The 19,402-nt window shown below is 54.8% G+C and overlaps 1 protein-coding gene across 1 annotated transcript in view; it reads left to right on the top strand.

Annotated features, from left to right (window-relative positions):
* Positions 1-3,003: 3,003 nt before the first annotated feature.
* The window catches only part of ZNF362 (zinc finger protein 362), a 40,448-nt gene continuing 24,049 nt past the window's right edge, over positions 3,004-19,402 (top strand). Inside the window, exons 1-2 of the mRNA XM_068968695.1 lie at positions 3,004-3,051; positions 16,795-16,919. Coding sequence (XP_068824796.1) covers positions 16,882-16,919 — 38 coding nt within the window. The 5' untranslated portion in view covers positions 3,004-3,051; positions 16,795-16,881. The remainder of the gene's footprint in view (positions 3,052-16,794; positions 16,920-19,402) is intronic.

Raw genomic sequence — 19,402 nt, 5'->3', positions numbered from 1 at the left:
ACTCTGTCGTTTGTCCTTCCATCCAGCAAATATATATTCTAACGCACCATGCTCAGTGCTTTACCAGCAGTGTGGCCAGCAGACTCTGGTGCTCTTGGGAACCAGAGGAAAGTGTCACTCCCCACGCAGAGGACCTTGAATAGCCTCCCAGAGGAGGTGATGTTTGAGCCAAGCCTTGATAAGTAGGTGTTTTCCAGAGAGATAAGAGATGGGTGAAAAGAACTGAGGATCCCAGGCAGAGAGAACAGCATGAGCAGAGACCTGGAATCAAGAAGGTGCAGTGTGTTCAGGGAAGCAGCAGGGTCCAATGTGCCGGGATTTGGGGTCGAGGGGTCTGGGTACCAATGGCAAAGAGATGAGTTCAGTCTCTTCACATCTGGCTTCTTGCACCTCAACCCACACTGACTCCATTCAGATGATATTAAAAACCTCTGGGATGGCCCCAGAAGGCTTTTTAGAGAACATCTAAGTAAAAGTGACCAGGAAAGGTGGGATGAAAGGACAAGGGAGGGTATTTCAGGCAGAGGGAATGGCATGTGCCAAGGCTTTGGAAGACAAAGGGTCAGGCCTGAGACGGCAGCTCACCTTGTCTGGCTGAAGCATAGCTTTCCAGGTGGTTAGACAGGAGGCTGGATTCTTTACCACTGAACCACCAGGGAAGCCACCGGGCCAACAGTCAAGTCCTAAATGTGTATTTTTAAAATGGAGCATTGTTGCTTTACAGCATTGTTCAAATTCTTCTGCGTGAGATATTTGTCTCCTCTTCCATTTCTTAACTTATCATTTCCCCGAACTTCTCAACGTGGGTTGATATTTATCTCTTACTTTCCTGGAAACCAGAAAACTGTCCCTTCTTCCCAACCAGCTCACTTCGGACCTAATTTCTGAAAAGCTTCTCCCGCTCCCTGAGGAAAAAAAGAATGACCTTCTCCCTGTCTTCTATAAGTCCTTCCCCTTTAAAATTACAACTAATTGCCACTACACATACCTATTGTAGGGCTTCCCAGAACCCGCCTGCCCATGCAGGAGACATAAGAAACTTGAGTTCAATTCCTAGGTGGGGAAGATCCCTGGAGGAGGGCACAGCCACCCACTCCAGTATTCTTGCCTGGAGAATCCCATGGACAGAGCAGCCTGGCGGGCTACAGTCCACAGGGCTGCAAACAGTTGGACACAACTGAAGCGACTTAGCACGCAGCACGGCATATGTATTGTACTCTGCTCTGCGCCAGGTACCGTGCTTGGGACTTCTCACAGACGGTCTACATGAGTACTCTGCTGCTGCTACTGCTGCTAAGTTGCTTCAGTCGTGTCCGACTCTGTGCGACCCCATAGACGGCAGCCCACTAGGCTCCCCTGTCCCTGGGATTCTCCAGGCAAGAGTACTGGAGTGGGTTGCCATTTCCTTCTCCAATGCATGAAAGTGAAAAGTGAAAGGGAGGTCGCTCAGTCGTGTTCGACTCTTCGCGACCGCATGGACTGCAGCCCACCAGGCTCCTCCGCCCATGGGATTTTCCAGGCAAGAGTACTGGAGTGGGGTGCCGTCGTCTTCTCCACATGAGTCCTCTAGTTGTTCACAGCCTTGACATCCTGTGCTAGACTGGAAGCTCCCTGAGGGCAGGAACCTTGTCCAATTTGCTAACAGCTGTGTTTCCAGCCAACCAGCAGGGTGTCTGATAGGAGGCCCTTAATCACTATTTAACCAATTGGGAGATGCTTCCTGGAGGAAGGCAAACACTGGCAGGTGATTGTTTATGTGTCCTTCCCCAGGGACTGGGTGCTCCCGGAGGGTAAGGCCAGCCTCGATTCATTGAGATCTAGAGGCTGAGTGGCAGCTGAGTGTCACAGGAGGTCTGAGCCCCTGAAAGGACCCAGGGACTGGCCGCCTCCTCAGGTAGAAGTGAAGTTTGGAAGCTGACACAGCCCGGGAGGCCGAATCGGGAGGACTTGGTGACTGATTGGCTGGGGAGGGTGAGGCGGGAGGAGGAGTCACACACAGATGGCTCTGAGGTCTGGAGCTGGGGGACAGCCGGTGCCACCTCTGAGAGACTCGGCGAGGAGAGCCGCTGACAGCCTCCGGCGGCCCCACCCTATGGGGGCTTGGGCCTAGGGCCAGGGAGGGCTGGAGCTTACTGAGGGAGGGGTGGCCTGGCATGTACAAACTTCTGCCCCCATCCCCGTGTCCTCGACTTAAAAAAAAAAATCTCAGGCTGGATTTTGAACGCGACCGTTGGTTATCAGGTGTGGAGGGCCCATCCTAGGGGTCCCCTCCTGCCTGCGGTCTGCGACGAAGACCCCCAGGTGCCGCCTGGCCCCGCGCAGGCTCGGCCTGGTCCGGGCCGCGGCCCGGCAGGCCCAGGTCCCCCAGCCCGCCGTCGCCGAGGAGGGGGCGGCGAGCCGACGGCCGGGCCTGGGCGGGACAATGGCCGCGGCCGCCGGGGCCCCGGGAGCCCCCGCGCTGGGGAAGGGGCTGGCCTAGGGCCGCGGGCTCCGGTGCCCTCCCCGCGCGGCTCGGGCGGGCGGAGGGGGGCGAGGAGTTCCTTTGTGGCTCTGCCTCCGGCGCGGCGCGGGCGGGGGGCGCCGCGCAACTTTGCGAGGCGGCGGCGGCGGCGAGCTCGAGACGAGGCCCCGGGGCCCGAGCGGGGCCCCCAGCGCGCGGCCCGCCCCCGCCCCCCGCCCGGCCCCCTCCCCTCGCGCGCCGTCGCCGGAGCCCGGCGCTGCCCACTCGCGGGAGCCCCCGGGGCCGGACGGGCTGCGCAGCTGGAGAGGCGGGGGCCCGACGCGGCCCCCCCGGAGCCGGGCGCCTGGCGCGGGGGCTCGCCGAGCGCACGGGGGGCCGCGCGGCGCTGCAGACCCAGCCTCCCGCCGCCGCCGCCGCCGCCTCGGCGCTTGCAGAACCCAGAAGTGAACAGCAGGCGACCCGGAAGGTTTGCGCGCGGCTCCGCACCGAGCCGGAGCCGGAGCCCGGAGCCGGAGCCCCAGCCCGGCCCTGCTCGGGCCGCCGGGCGCGGGGCTGCGGCCGCGTCCCGGAGCCGCCGCCAGCACAGCCAGGTCCGTGCGGGCCCGGGGCGCGGGGAGCGGGCCCGGCGGCGGCGGGCACTCGCCCGCGGGAAAGTTGCGCCGAGTTGCGGGCGGGGGGCCGGCCGGGGCGCGGGTGCTGTCAGCGCGGGCCGGGGCACTCCGAGGGCCCGGGGCCGCCTGCGCCTCGGGCCCGGCCCGGAGCGGCGGTGGCGGCAGCGGCGCGCGGGGTAGGAAGTGTCTCCGGCGGCGTGTCTGGTCTGTTCTCCGAGTGTGCGTGTGTGTGTGTGTGGTGTGCGCGCGTGTGTGTGTTTTCTTAAGCCGGGCTATTCAAACCTGCTGCAATTCTCCGGTAAACAATGATTCATGGGGCTTAATGCAAATAAACGGATTGCAAACGGCGCGGTTCGCGCACTTTGCAGGCGGCCCGGTGGAGCGGCCAGTGCCGGATTTCTCCCTTTTTTTGCAGATCTGCAGAATATGGCGTCCCTGTCCTGTTTTAAAAATAAGCCAGGCTGCCATTTTTGTTTTTCTTTTGTCTGAAAATTTTAATAAAACTGTCTGAGAATGTGGGAGAGGCGGCTGGAAGCAGAGGGGGCACCCGAAGGGTTGGCTTTTTTCCTTTTCTTTGGCGAGAGCCGCGAGCCTTTCGGGGAGGTGAGACACAATGCAATTGCACTTTAAAGAAAAAAAAAAAGGAAGCCGCTGGGCGATTTGGGGGGGAGGTTTGGGAATTTAAAGTTAACTCCGAAAGTTTTCTTTTTTTTTTTTTAAGCTTTTTTTTTTTTGGAAGGCGGTGAAATGCCGCGAAAGGATCTCTGGTCTCATTTCTCCCCCCCAGCCAGCCGCCTTTGCGGGATTTTTGGGAAAAGTTAACTGCCTATTTCCTCATAGCTGCGGGGGGGATTGTGGAAGGTTGGGGATGGGGGTTTCGGGGACCAGGAAATGTCTTTTGGAAGAGGCATTGCAAGGAGCTATATTCTCAAATTTGGAGGAAAGGGTTGGCAGTAGGAGCTCTGAGTGGGCCCCCGGTTTCCAGCTAAGACCCTTGGCATGAGGAAATAATCCTGCTGTCTGCCACCGTGCCCTGGAGCAGTGTGCAACCCTCAGAGCAGTGAGCTCTGTGGGGGGTGGGGGTGGGGGTGGGGGTGGGCCTGTCTCCTTCATGGGTGGCCAGGGCTCTATTGTAGGCGGAAATCTTGCCCTCCGTGCTGGGGTGGCTCCTGCTGGAGAGCCCCTTCCCCTGGTGGGCCTCCTGGCCCTGGTAGGTGGCATCTGGGTGAATGCCCTCAGGTGGTTGGCTGTTTGGCTGGGGGCAGGCAGGCAGCCCCAGTGGGTCCTGTCTGAGGGGAGGGGCAGGAGAGTTTGTCTGGTAGTGGGGGTGGTCTGAGCCTCTTCCCTGTGGTGTGCTCTTACCGCCTCTGCCCTGCATCCTGGAGGCTCCCTGTTGAAGGCAGTTTAGACTTGGGTGAAGTTCCTGGAGCATCTCTCTGGACAGGTCAGGACTTGCTGGCTTTCAGGCTACAAAAGTGTTCTCAAGGTCTACAAGGTCTGGTGTGGCTGGTGCTGTCCAAGGCGCCTGGATGGGCTGGGCCTGGTCTTGCCCTTCTGGAAAAGTCTGTCTGTCCTAGGACCCTAAGCCTGTCTAACCCCTGCCCCAAGTTCTCTTGGAGGCAAGACCCCTCTAGTCACTCCTGTGTTCTGGCCCCACCGGGCAGGGTGAGCTGAATTCAGGCAGAGCCAGGGGCTGAAGGCTGAGACTTAGGGATTCAGGGCTGCAGAATTTGGTATGTCTGAGCCAGAGGGGAACTAAGCTAGGCATTTTTCAGATGGAGAAACTGAAGTCCAGAGAGGAGAAGTGACTTGCCCAAAGTCATACTGCCAGTTAGGAGATCTGAGACAGAGATGTTCAGGTTTTCACGTCTGGGCTCTCTCCACTGTTCTCTGTTGGCAGGGTGGCAGGGGAGGTGGGGGTTGACTCCTGGAAGAGTCGTTTTGGACAGAACTGGACTGGGATGGAAGAGCATGTCTGCCTTCACTCATCCCCCTGTCCCTACCATCATAATCCTGCCTGGGTGTAGAGCATGGCCGTTATCACGTCAGGTTCTCCCAGAAACTCATTTGGGTGAAACTGTCAAGGTGAGGATACTTAACTCCATTTTAAAACTTAGGAAACTGAGGCTTGGAGAGGTTGAGCAGTGGCAGAAGAGGGCTTAAACTCAGGCTTCTTAATTCCTTGTCCAGGGAGCCTTTTCCTGGGTAGATTCTGGTACTTGTGGATAGGTATCTTTCCTAACTTCTGGTTTTTGATCTTTCAGATTCATCTACTGACCTCAGTGACTGTGTAAAAAAACAAAACAAAACAAAACAAAACAGTGTAGAAGCCTGTCCCCTTAAGACTATCAGAGCTGGTAAGGCCCGGAGAGGTCATCTGGGCTCAGAGAGGGGAAGCCACTGGCTTGAAGTCACCCAGCGATCTGGGTCCCAGCTAGGAGCAGAGCCATGGTCTCCTGTCTTCTTTTCTCTGTGAGACACTCAGAGGGAGAGGGACACCACTCTACCTAGTTGCCAGACTCCACTGGGCCCAGGACATCGCTGGTTGTAGTTGGTTGCTGGGGCCAGGGGCGTTATAATGGCCAACACTAGTCTATCTCCAGCCCTTCCCTGGGCAGATACGTCCCTGCCCTTCTGTACAGTGAGTCCCTTCCTCCTTTTCTCCCTCCCTCCCTTCTTTCCTTCATCTCCATCCATTAGTTCATTAGTTTGCCAGATTATTCCTTCATTCTTTCATTGTACATTTGTTAATTTATTGGTTAGTCATTTCAGTAGTCATTCATCTGCCCGTCCATCTGTCCATCCATCCATTCAATTCCCAGCTTATCTAGTCCGGGTTGGACAGCCATGTGATATACAAATACAGTCTTCAAGGGCTCCAAAGCCAGTAGGGTGCAGAAAGCACTAGCTCAGGCAGTATTTGTGGGCTCCACATGAGTTCCCAGGGAAGGTCTCTGAGAAGTAGAGGCTTGAAAATAATCTTGTGATGGTGAATCTGGGTGCTGGGACCAAGATGCTTTTTTTTTTTTTTTACAGTGTGGTATATGGCTTGTATGACTTTGGGCACATTCTTCTCCTCTCCCAGCCTCTACTTCTTGATCTTTAAAATGGGGTAATCTCTGTGACTCATGGCTTGTTGGGAACCACCGCAAGAGTGTCTGCAGCCTCTCCCTGCCCTGGCCAGGCACGTGATAGGAGCTCGGTGTGTATCAAGAAGGATTGTTGATTACCAATTCAGGCCCTGCCTTGATTTTGAAAACCATTATGGTTTCAGAATGAGCCCAATGATCTGGGGACCCTGAAAACCCTAACCTTGTCATTCCCCTGCTGAAACTCTTCTCATATTTCCTAAGCATTTCAAAGACCGAAAACCCAATGTCCTTTAGGGGCCTATAAGGCCCTTTATGAGCCTCCCAAGTGGCGCAGTGGTTAAGAATCTGTCTGCAATGCAGGAGACTCAGGAGACACAGGTTCAGTCCCTGGGTCAGGAAGATCCCCTGGAGGAAGAAATGGCAACCCACTCCAGTATCCTTGCCTGCAGACTTCCATGGACAGGGAAGCCTGGCAGGCTACAGTCCTCGGGGTCACAAAGAGTTGGACATGACCGAGGACATCACACAAGGCCCTTTATGGTCTGGGCCTGCCCGCCCCTCCATCTCAGCTCCCCGTCTTCCAGTCTCACCACGATCAGCCACACCAGCTTTCTTTCTGCAGCTCGAATTTACAAAGCCTTTTGGCAGGGCCTTTGCACATCCACCCAAACCTAGAATGCCTGCATGGCTGGCGCCTTCTTGTTTCACCGGTTTTGACTCAGCTGGGGCTTCCCTGGCCACCTGCTCTGTAATAGCTTACCACTGTCACTCATGGGCACATCATCCCTTGCAGCTCTTACCAGTATCTGAAACTTCTTCCTGTATTTATTTATTTGCACTTCTTACCTGTCTGCATGGCTGGCAGGTGCTTAAACCCCATGCAGGCGAGTGGGCGGGTGGGTCTAGTGTGGGGTGGCTGTGGCTTTGATGGAGGTGAGGAGATGCCGGGGAGCCCAGGTGTGGCAGAAACCCTGCAGCGGGGTAGCTTCTGGGAGATGAAGTGACACCGAGCTCTCTGCCCCCCTCTCCCCTGGGAGGCTCCAGGCTGTTGTCAGGAAATAATGAGATGATTAAATCACAGGATCTAAGAATCCCAGTCTCTTCCAATCTCAGAACTTTGCATCTGAGAAGCTTTCTGACTCAGAACCTTTGACACTGGAGTCCACATTTGATCAAATCTGGGGTTTTTCGTTGCTGTCTAGTCGCTAAGTTTTATCCACTTCTTTGCTACCCTGTGGACTGCAGCCCCCTGGGCTCCTCTGTCCATGGAATTCTCCAGGCAAGAATACTGGAGTGGGTTGCTATTTCCTTCTCCAGGGGATCTTCCCGACCCAGGGATCGAACCCAAACCTTGTATCGCAGGAGGACTCTTTAGCACTGAGCCACCAGGGAAGCCTAGATCTGGGGTTTAGACCCTTACGTAGAGGCTCTTCACTGCCTTATTTATTTAGTGGCCCCGAGTGTCACTTTGTGCCAGGCCATGTTCCAAAAGGCTTTGTAAACATGGACATGCTTAATCCTCATTGTCATCACGCCCATTTTACAGCTAAGGAAACGGAGGCACAGAGACATGAGGTAACTTGGCCAAGTCCACAGAGCTCATCAGGCGCATTGTGTGACTGGAACCCAGCACTACAGGACTCCACCTTAGAACCCCACAGCTGTTGAGGGGAAGCCCAAACTCACCCGACCCCTCCACAGAGCGGGAACCCCCTTCCCACATCCTTGACAAGAGGGCCTCTGATCTCCGCTAGAGTGATGGGGAGTTCCCTCCTGACCAGGCCCCTCAGCCTCCCTTTGTCAGACCATTGTCATATCTGGAAAGATCGTCTTTACAGAGGGCAAAGTGCTGCTCCCACCCTGTGAATGACGCTTGGGAAGTGATGGTAGTGGTATGGTTTCCCAGTGCTTTTGACCTTGTGGTTTTGTGACTTCAGGAGCTTCTTTCTCCCCACTGGGTTGTGAACTCCCTGGGGGCAGGCCACCCCGTGCCTGGTGTTGTATGTGTGACCTGGCACCAAGCATACATGCCTCCCGAGCCCCTCCTGTGCCTGTAGCACTGTGCTTGGCCCTGGTCCAGGGTATTGGGCAGGCTTGGTGTACTTAGGGCAACAGGATACTGACGTCTCCATGTAGCCCCATGTGTACCCAGTTCTTGGAGAACCACTCGATCTAAAGTCACATGTTAATTGAAGAGAGGCAGACGTCACAGTTAGCCAGCCAAACTTCAGTCTGTCCACTGGGGAGACTGCAGCAGGAAAGGAGAGGCGTGGGCCTTGTCCAGGGCCACCCATCCCTCTGGATGCCTTCCTGGTAGGCTTTCCTCTCCCCAGGTGTCACTTGGCTGCCACAGTATGTGTCTTGGGGTCAAAGGCAGCAACAGCCCTGGTAGGGGAGCTGCCCCCTCTGTCACACCGCCCTCCTTATCTGCACCTTGGTGGGAGTGCTCCCCGACGCACAGGGCTGCCGAGGGCCCAGCACCCCTCCTGGACTTTGGTGGGATTGAGAGGTGGGTGGCGTGGAAGTGTGTTGGGGGTTGTGGGTTCAGCTTCCTACTGCCAGGACTGTGGTCAGACTCTGGAAGCTGGTAAGGATTTGGGGAGGGGGCTGAGTGGTGTGTTGAGTGTTAAGGTGTGTGTGGGAGGCCTGGGGATTTGGCTGTGGGGCCCACAGCATCCTGCCTTGTCCCTGCCTCATCCATGTGGCAGAATGTCCGTGGGGGCAGTCCTCACCATTTGAGTCCATCTGTGAGCTTTGAGCAAAGGCTTCATGCTCCTTGAGGGGACAGTCTAGCCATTTTAACTTCTGGGATTCAATGCAGGGGGCACCTGGTTGGGGTGGACACACCCCAGACATCACGCACACACATATTCACACCCCCAGTCCTTCCACATCCACCTTTGACCCTACCTCCGCTACCCGACTTGTGCCAGTTTGAGGGGCTGCCCTGCTATTTCAGAAACACTACCAGAGATGCCCAGAACTGGGCCTATAGGAGCCAGGCATTCAGAAGACAAGTCCGCTAGAGTGTCCACACACGTGATATACACGCGTGCAGTCCTGCAACCCACGGATCACACGTGGTAGTCATATGCCCACGTGTGCCTCCCGGGAACCAATGCACAGCCGCCTGCTGCCCCTGCTTGGGGCCTTCCACACTCATGTGCATGCTGTGTTTACACGTCAGTGCATCTTACACTGGCCTTACATCCTTTGGCCTTACACAGGATCCCTCCCACACACCTGTGCACTCACGTGTGCCCTTGCCCCACCCAGACTTGCTTGCAGCCTGCCTGGACCTCCCGCCCTCACTCAGCAATGCTTTTCGAGCACTTACTGTGTACCAGGCCCCCTGCTTGATGCTGGGGACACCGGTGGGGGGGACCGATGTCGTCCCCGCCCTGGTCTGGAGACTTGAGGCAAACACAGCTGAGGATGTGATTACAGACTTTGGTACTTGCTGGAAAGGAACCGCTTTCCTATGACGAGGACTGCCCTATAGCTTGGTGCTTTTGCATTTACTGTAACCAGTGACGATGATGGTGTGTAGAGGGGAGAGGTGCTTCAGGGATGAAGTGATCTGGCTTGAAGTTTTCCAGGTGAGGGCATTCCAGGCAGAGGGAAGAGCCGGGGTGAAGGCCCCGAGGTGGGAAGTCAAGGACCACGGAGAGGGTGGTGGCCCTGAGACCTGGGGGAGGTGGGCCTGGTCTGTCGGGGCTTGTGCTGGGTCTTCCGTGGCCTTGACCCTCCCACCCACATGTCCAGACCAGACCCACCCCATCCCTCTCTCTGATCAGCCCAGCCCTCCCTTTGGTGCTTTGCACTGCTCAGGGCCCACTTTGCAGGCTGCCACGCCAGCCTTGGGCCCCGTCTTTCCTGCCCCATAGGCTGCCCCCCAGGGGTCCTGAGATACAGTCCCAGTACAGGCTCTGATAGCCTGCCGGGGGTTCCCGGCCTGGGACCCCCAAAGACCTATCTAGAAAGCTCCTGGGGGCTAGGCCGCAGCTGGGGTTCAGCAGCTGGCTCTTGCTCTGAGCTAATCCCAGACTTGACTCTCTCCCAGCCCACCGGGCAGCCCCGTGGGTCCTGAGAAACTGCACCCCGCCCCCTGCCCCCTGCCCCCAGCCCAGCTGACATCTCTGGTTGGTCCCATTTCCAGGAGTCTTCAGAAGGTTAGGAAAGGCTCCCACGTGCCTTGGAGAACCTCATAGCAAAACGGTAGCAGCCACCACGGAATCCGTACCACGGAGCAGGTTCTGTTCTAAAGACATTATACCTATTAACTCATCAGATCCTCCCAGCGATGCTGAGGAGACACCGTTATCATCCCAGTTTGGTAACAGTATCTGTGGCTTTGACCTTGTCTTGTTCCAGAATCTGTACTTCCAATACTCAGTGGCCACATTGCCCCTCAGAGGGTCCAAGAACCCAGGCTGTGGTTTAGTTGCATCTCTTTGTTTTATAAAGGAAGGAACAAAGGCCCAGAGAGGAAATGGACTTGCTAAAGGTCACACAGCGAGTGGACGGAAGGGGTTCCCTCTGCCCCCAACAGCTGCATGGTTGGCAGGTTACATCCTCTCCAAGTCTCATTCGTGAACCCAGGCAGGCAAGGGAGAGATTGCCTTAGAAGCCAGCAGGGTGGAATCTTTGTGGGGTGTGGGGGACTGCAGTTGAATAGACATGGGTGGGGGCTTTGGGGCACCCCGGACGTGGGCTTCGTAATAAGTCATTGAGTTGCTCATTTTTGTTCCAGGCATCTTCCTGAATGTGTGTTATATTTCAAAATGTTCACAGCATCCACCTCACAGGGGTCATTAGGAGCCTGAGTGAGAAATGCTTATAAAGCACCGAACAGTGCCTGGGATGGAAGAAGCGCTCAGTGACTTATGATTATGGTCATTTCACACTGGCAGAAGGAGTTCCCGCTGGGGATAGGAGCTAGGGGTCCCCAGGGGGCATGGCAGCAGAGGAGGGCATGGGTTCAAAGCCTGCGGAATGTCCTCTCAGCCCTGAGAAGGCAGTCACGGCCCGTTCCCTGGCAGAGACGCTAGGGCTCCCAGAGAGGATTACCACCCTGGGTGTCTGGGTGGCCGATAGTGGGAGAGGGGGGACTGGGAGGGGAGGGCACAGCATCCCAGCTCCCACTGACCAGGGCGCAGACAGCAGCCCCCTTCCGCTCTGATCAGCCCCAGCCTCACAATGAAAACAGCCCTTCCCAGCCCCGCAGGGCTGCGGAAACCCAGCCTAATTGGATCCAGGACCCTCGGGAGCCTAGTTCCTCACAGGAAGTTCCCAGGAGCAAGTTTCTGAGGCTGGCCTGGGTCTTGGGGATGGGGTGGGGTGCAGCAGCTGGGACTCGGGACTCTGGGCTGTGTAGAGTAGGGGCATATGGAGGGCAGAGGGGTCGTGGGAATAGGGTCTCAAGGTGCTGGGAAGACAGGAAACTTCAGCTTCTCTCTCCTAGACCAGCTCCTTGTCCATGCAGGCCATCTTCCTGGCCCCATGATGACCCATCTACTGAAAACCTTGACCATGGCCTTTCTCAGCTCAGGGACCCCTGAACATGATCCCACGTGGCCTTTCATCTAAGTGTCTAAGCCTGGAACTCTGGCCCTTTGTGAATTGCCCTGGCTGCCCCTTCCCCTGCGAATTCCTACACTGGGCTCTTGTGGACCCTACGACTGTAGTTCTCCAGGCTCCTTTCTCCGTGGGGTTTTCCAAGTAAGAATGCTGGAGTGGATTGCCACTTCCTCCTCCAGGAGATCTTCCTGACCCAAGATTGAACCTGTGCCTCCTGCATCGTGCATTGGCAGGTGGATTCTTTACCACTGCGCCACCTGGGAAGCCCACGAGAAGCCCACACTGGGCTCACACCAGACCAACATGATGCCGTGTGCTTTCCTGCCTCAGGGCCTTTGCACATACAGTTCTTCCCACCCAGCCTGCCCTTCCCTGGCATCTCTCTTGACATCTCCCCTTCCCTCCAACAGTAAGTTCCACCGTCATGCAGTCTTTGTTCATCCCTCAGTGGGATGAGCTCATCTTCTCAGGAGCACCCCTAGCCCTAGCCCAGCCCTACCCAGCAGTACCTTGTTGCCCTTCTGGGGCGTGCCTGTGTGCTGAGTCACTTCAGTTGTGTTCAACTCTGTGACTCTATGGGCTGTAGCCTGCCAGGTTCCTCTGTCCATGGGATTCTGCAGGCATACATACTAGAGTGGGTGGTCATTTCCCGGGATCTTCCTGACCCAGGGATCAAACCTGGATCTCCTGCATTGCAGGCAGATTCTTTACCACTGAACCACTGGGGAAGCCCCCTCTCTGGGGCAGGGAACATATTTGAGAACACATTGCTGTCCTAAGAAGCAAGCAGCTTTTCCCATGTCTTTGCATCTGTGGTTTCTGCCTGGAATGCTCCCCCTCTGCTCTCTCGCTTTCCTGGCAAACATCCCCATCTTTGAGGCCCACGTAGACACACCCCCTCCTCCCATGTGTTTCTTCAGTGAACATCTGTCGAGCAGCTAGAGTGAACTAGGCACTTGAGCACCTACTGTGCGTCTGGTGCAAGGCTCTGGGGTTGTGGCAGGCTCTCAACCCTGTGTTCAAGGGTAGCAGCGGTGGAGAGCGGGATGTTAAGAGCCAAGATACAGAGGCAGGGGAGGGGAAGTGTAAAGGGCCATGGGGTGTGTATAACAGGAGAGGGTCAGAGAGTGACCTTCAGCTGAGACCTGAAGGAAGAGCCCTAGTGGGCTGTGCTGCTGAGTCCCAGTATAGGGTTGTCCAGGAGGTTGCTCAGCCAAGAACCAGACCCAAGCCCTGATCTTGGGAAGCTCACAGCCGCCTAGGGGCTCAGGCAGATAAGTCACCAGGCAGTTCTAGGGTAGTGGGATCAGTGCTTTGGTTGCAGTGAAGGAGGAGCCTGGGACACTGCAAGAGCTCAGGGGAGAGGCTGCAAATAGAGCCTAGGATGGGGGTGGTGATCAGGAAGGTTTCCTCTAGGCGGTGACACCTCACTTAACTCTTGATGGTTGATGGGTATCTGACAAGGTTCCCGCTGGGTGATGGCCCCCACATGGAAGGGCAGAACCTGTGCAATGGCACGATGGCACGAGAGCAGTTTGTTTTGGGAACCTGAGAGTGGTGTAGTGAGGCTGGAGGGAGGGATGCTGTGGGGATGTATCTGTCCGGATGCATGTGACCAGCAAGGCCTCCTTAACAAAGGCCTCTGGGCCACCCTGGAGAGTTTGAACTGTGTTCCCAAAGTTATGGCAACCCAATAAGGATTTTACACAGGAGAGTGAGTGAGAAAGTAGACAGGCTTTCCTTTGTCTGACTTTGGCTCCCAAAGTCCCCAGATAGGAAAGGGGAATCCCTTTCTGACTGCACTCCTGGCTTGGGTCTGGGATGGGGCTCAAGGGCTGTTGTGGGACTTTGAACAAGCTCCTGGCCCTCTCTGAGCTTAGGTCTCCTGGGTAAACCTGCAGGGCCTTAGGCCAGAGTCCTAATGGGGCCATAGGCGGGGGCTGGGGTGTCTTGCTTGGCCAAAGCTGGCTGAACTGTTAGTGTTATTAAAAATATTCCTTAAAAAGTCATGTAGCCACACTGCAGAAAAGTCAAGAATAGAGAAATGAAGTAAACCAAAACCTACCCCCATTTCTGTCCCCACCCTAAGCCTGAAACACACCAGTGCTAGTATTTTGGTATTTTCTTCCTATCTTTTCTTCCAGCACCTGGTTTTTATATAGATGTCATTGCTCTATCTATACAAATAATTTAAAACTCTCCCCCCACCCCCATTATTGTTGTATCACGAGTGTTTTCTAAATGACTGCAGGGTGGTTTTAATCCTTTCTAATGGATCTAGTGTCAGGGTGGAGAGCATGAGCTTCGGAGTTTCTGAGTTCAAATCACCCACACACTGCATGACTTTGGGCAAGTTACCTAATTTCTCTGTGCCTCAGATCTTTGTGAGGTCGATATGAATGTAAAATGAGTCATTACAATGCCAGTAAACATTGGCCATTATCAACGACTATAGACTGTGTCACTGTGTAACTTGATTTACAGAGCCATCCCCCCGTTTAAAATTTTGGCTGCTCCAGGGTTTTGCTACTGTGAAAACAAACAAACAAAAAACCACTGAAGCAAACAGCTTTGTGCATAAAACTTGGTCTATATTTGGGGTATTTTCTGGGGACAGATGACCAAGAATAGGATCGCTAGACCAGGAAGTTTGAACGTTTTTATAGAGCTCCTGACACATTATTGCCAGATTGTTTTCAGAAATGACTTCCAATTTACACTCCCAGAAATAATGCAGGAGAGTGCCAATTTCACCATACCCTCAACAGCACTGAGCATTACCATGTTCTTATTGCTTTTTGCTATTTTAACATGTGAAGCTCATTTAATTTTCGCTGCTAGGGAAGCAGAACCATTTCTATGTTTATTAGCTGTTAATAACTTTTTTGGGTCTGCTAGTCTACAGCACACAATCTCTTCTTAGATCAATTAGGAAGATAGGGCTTAAGATACAGGAAATAGGGAAGAGTATAACACAGGCGACAACATAGTGCCAGAGTGGGTGGCGGGTGGCGGGGACTCAGAGGAGGGGGAGGGGACTTTCCTCTGGGCCATGACACTTTCAGTTCCCTCTGCTTAGACTATTCATTCATTCAAACATTTATCAGGTACTTTTTGGCTTAAAGGTAAATGACTCAGCCTCTATTGTGCCCTGACAGAGAGCATGTCCAACTGCAGAGATGGATGAGAAAACAGACAGAAGATGGAATGACAGGTGTCTGATGATGGAAATGCAAGGCACAGAGGGAACAGAGAAGAGGGGCGCCCAACATAGCCTCGCAATCCCAGAAGGCTTCCAGGAGGAAGTGGCCTTTAAACTGGGGCCTAAGGAATAAGTTGTAATTAACCAGTGAAATGGGGAAAGGCAGAGAGTTCCAGGGAGAGGTGAGGAAGTGAGAAGGGAAGTGGAGCACTGGGGAAGCCCTCGGTCTGCATGTTCAGAGCGGAAGGTGGAAAGAGCCAGTGAGGCCAAAGAGGTCAGCGGAGGCCAGTCACGGAAGGCCTCAGGAATCCAGACCTGGTCTGGAAGGAACGAGGGAGCCATTAAATATTCTCATGAGGGGAATGTTGTGATCTGATTTGTATTTTAGAAATAGCAGAGGGACTGCAATAGGAGAACAGAATGGGAGGCGTGGGTACAGGTGAGGGTCCCTCGGAGGAGGCTCTTGGAATAGCTGAGGCCAGAGCAGAAGGGGGCCAGGACCAGGGCAAGGAAGGCGGTAGGAATACTCCTGGATGGATCCTGGCCAACACCTGCCAGGACCCACCCCGTCCTGTGTGCCTGGAGGATGGGGCTTGTGTGGGATTCAGCATGGGACTATCAGCTGAGCGCCCACCACCACTGACCCTGATCCCGCCTGCTCCCCGCTGCCTCCAGACCCTTGTATGTTGCTCCACCCCTCCCCCCGGTTACCAACCACTTTCTTTCTCTCCTTTTTTAAAGAATAAATTTATTGTTTTCATTATAAAAGCAACAACATTGCAGAGTATTTGGAAATCAGAGAAACAAAGACAAAAAAACCAGGTTAGTTCCAGCCGCCTCCCCCAGCACTGCCAGCCTCCCTCTGGGCGTGGTTCCCCGCGGCTTGCTTTTTCTGACGCAGGTTTTTATTTTTGCCTCTTTGTAATCATAGTATCTGGACAGTTTTGGGTCCTGCTCTCTCCCATTTGCTTGTTGGGAGCTAGTTCCCCGGTGGCCATGGGGTCTGGGCAAATCTCATTTTTTAACGTATCTGGGCTGGCCCGGGGATGGGGTGGGTAGGACAAAAGTTGCTTAAATATACCCTCTGTCCTGCAGTGGGCAAAGCTAATCACCTTCCCCTTGGGCTGCCCCGTTTTCTTTGCGACTGTTTGTGTAGGCCTGAACCTCCCCAGGTGGGAGGGCCTGGCACCAGGTGTAACCCTTCCTCAGTGCCCCTGCCCCTAGTTCCCCTTTGTGGAGCTTGCTAGGCTGCCCTCAGGGGCCACTCTCCTGGGAAAGCATGATGGACTGACTTGGTTTGCGATCCATACTCAGCTCTGTGACCTCAGGCAAGTTACTTAACCTCTCTGGACCTCAGTTTTCTCATACATACAATGGGTCTATTGCAACAGTGAAGTAATGGCTATAAAATGCCCTGACACCTTTCTTGCCCTACTGTAAGAGTTCAGGAAAAGATGGTTGATATTGTACTTTCTCATTCTGCAAAGAGTTTCTGAGACCAGCTTGGACCAGATGCTGGAATGGCAGAAGGGAACTGAGCTCTACCTGTGTACAGAGCTCAGTCTGGTGGGGAGGTCACCCAGGGAAACATGACTGCGCCAGAATGTGATCACCCCTGCACTCCTGCAGATCTGGGTGGCGTCCTACCTCCATCACTTGCTAGCTGTGTGACTTTGGGCAGATTGGTCGACCTCTCTGAGCTGCAGTTGCCTCTTCTGTTAGGCGCATATCTCACGGTGACGTGATGCGTGCAACATACTCAGCACAGTGCCTGGCACTTAGTAGGTGTTGAAATCAATAGTAGCTGCCATTTTTATTATTACTGTTATTGTTATTCCCATATACAAGGTGCTGTTGGGAACACAGAGGAGTGACTGACTGGGGGTTCAGGGAAAGCTCCGTAGAAGAGGGAACACTTGAGCTGGGTCTTGAAGGATGAGTAGAAGTTCACCAAGTGGGAAAGGACACTCTAGGTAAGGAGCCTGTGATTCCAGGTTGAAACCTGTCAATGAGGGGTTTGTTCTTTGGGTGACTAAGGCATCGTGTTCCTCCCAACTCCCCTGAGTGCCCCTCACCGCCTCCCTCTGGGTCTGCTTGGGGGCTTTGTGCTCCCACCCTCCTGTCATAGCATCCACCTGTGACTCTGTCCTGGAGGTTGTGGGGTCCCGCTCACGGGAGTTGCCGTGTCCCCATCTGTTGATGTTTGGGATCACAGATCTGTGTCTGTCAGAGTTTGGTGCTGTCTGTCTGCATGTTCCTGTGACTCTGTCTGTCTGTGTTGGTATCCAGGGGACCTCCCAGGCCACACCGTGGTGCTGGGGGGCAACCTGCCTGCTTCCTTGGTCTCCAGCTCTAAGCAAATAGCCAGGCCTTCTTGGTCATTCTCCTCCCTGGCCCAGGGTAGCTCCTGCCTCTCACCTCTGTTCTATTCCCTGGGGACCTTCATCCGGTTCCCTCCCACTGCTGCCTCTCCTAGCTTCTCCAGTCCCACCTACGCTCAGCAGGCAGAGGGGCCTTTCTAAACCACAGATTCTGTCCCATTACCCACCTTCTTCAAGTCTAGACCCCAGGCCTCAAATTCAGGAACTGCCTTTCTAGGTCTAGCTGTGGCCAGTGGCTCCAGCCTCACGTCCTGTCTCACGTCCACACTGATCACTTTAGCTACCCTCCCACACCATGCTGTTTCTCACCTTGGACTTTTGTTAAGACTGCTGCTTCCACCAGCAATGTTCCCCACTCCTTCTTTGCCTGGCTAACTTCCACTCATCCTTTAAGACCCAAAGCACATATCACCTCTGCTGGGAAGTCCTCCCTGATCCTTCCTTTGCATCCTGAGCTCTGGGCTGCTCATCCCTGACTTGGGGGGTAAGAACAAGTGACTTGCCCAAGATCACACAGCTAGTGTTTTGGAGCCAAGATTTGAACCTGGGTGCTCTGGGCTCCAACTAAGGCAGGTTGTTCCATGGTCCAGGTAAGGGGACAGTAGCTAGGACTTGTGAAGAGGATACAGTGGATCTGAGAGAGTTTGGAAATGGAATCCCGGGGACGTGGCTGGTGGTGGGTCTGAGCTGGGAAGGGGGAGGTCAGGGTCCGTGGCAGGAGCATCTGGGCAGGTTGGGATGCCCTACTCAGAGGGGATGCCTAGAGGGTTACGTATCCCAGGGGAAGGCCAAGTCCAAACTGAACAGCCCATGAGAGGTCAGGGAGATAACTGGAAGGTGGTCCTGAAGCTCTAGGGGGCAGCCAGGTCTAGGGGTGGAGACCTGGGGATTTTCTGGTATTTGAAGTCCTGGAGTGGATGGACCATCCAGGGACTGGGGCCGGTGGAAAGAGGAGGCTCCCGCTCACCCTGAGAAGCCTAGGCTGTGGAGGTGCAAGCTGGGAAAGAGAGCGAGAAGATGTGGAACCCAGGGCTCATAGCACTGATCTCCAAGGGTCAGGGTGGCCGGGAGGCCATGAAGGATAGGACTGGGAGGTGGCCCATTGGCTTTGACCATATGGAGGTCCCTGGTGGCATGTGGCAGGTCTCATAGGCCAAAATTCTTTTTTTTTTTCACAGAAGAAAAATAAGTGTCTGCTTCCTCCACTTAGCTCGGGGCCCCCAGAGGACAGGGCTCTTCTCTTTGCCTTTGATTCCCCAGCACCAGTCTCCAGTTTGGCCCAGAGGATGTATCCAGAACCAATGGATGGGTGGATGGGCGGGCGGGTGGCTCTACAAGGTGTTTCATTGACCCATCTGACTTTTTTCACCTTTTTGAGCAAGAAAAATAAAATGACACCTTGCTCACCCTACTGCAAGGATCAGGGCTGTGTATCTTGGGGCCCACCACCCAGAGTCTTGGCTCCTTCTGGAGCTTTGAAGCCCAGTCTGTATGTCCTGCCCACTTGCCAGCATGTCTCCTCTGCCCGTCCGGCCTGGACACTCAGCCTCCTCTGCCCCCGGTTCTTCTGTCCCCCGGTGCTGTCCTCAGACTCCTCCTGCTGACCTTGGTCCTCTGAGCTACCTGGCTGCCCCGCCCAGCACACTCCCTGATGCCTCCTCACAGCCAGCATTCCTTCCCAACCGCTAGCTCAGCCTTCAGAATGCTGCTGGCTGGCCTCTGTTTCTCCCCACTTCACCACTCTCCAGCTCTCTTTGGTGTTAGTGGGTAGCTGCTCACTGTCCCAAACCTGCTCCATGTCTGCTCAAACTGTTGCCTCCACCTGGATGCCCTTCTGCCTTGTACACCTGTCCTAAGCAGATATCTAGCCACTTCTCTCCTGCTTAAAATCTCTCTCAACACAGGTCTGCGTGGCTTAGCTTGGCCCCGGCCACCTTCCCACCCTGTCTTGCAGGTCCTAGGACTGCACAGATGCACACTCACCTCGAAGGTTTGTTGAGGGGTTCATGTGAGATGTTCTTGATGCACGTCTAGCAATGAGCCGGGCCCTCAATAAGGGCTCAGAAAGTCCACCC

The sequence above is a fragment of the Capricornis sumatraensis genome, chromosome 3 (genome assembly GCF_032405125.1).
Source record: "Capricornis sumatraensis isolate serow.1 chromosome 3, serow.2, whole genome shotgun sequence".
In the NCBI taxonomy this organism is placed as follows: Eukaryota; Metazoa; Chordata; class Mammalia; order Artiodactyla; family Bovidae; genus Capricornis; species Capricornis sumatraensis.
Note: the sequence above shows the minus strand (reverse complement) of the source record. Positions and strands in the feature narration are given on the sequence as shown.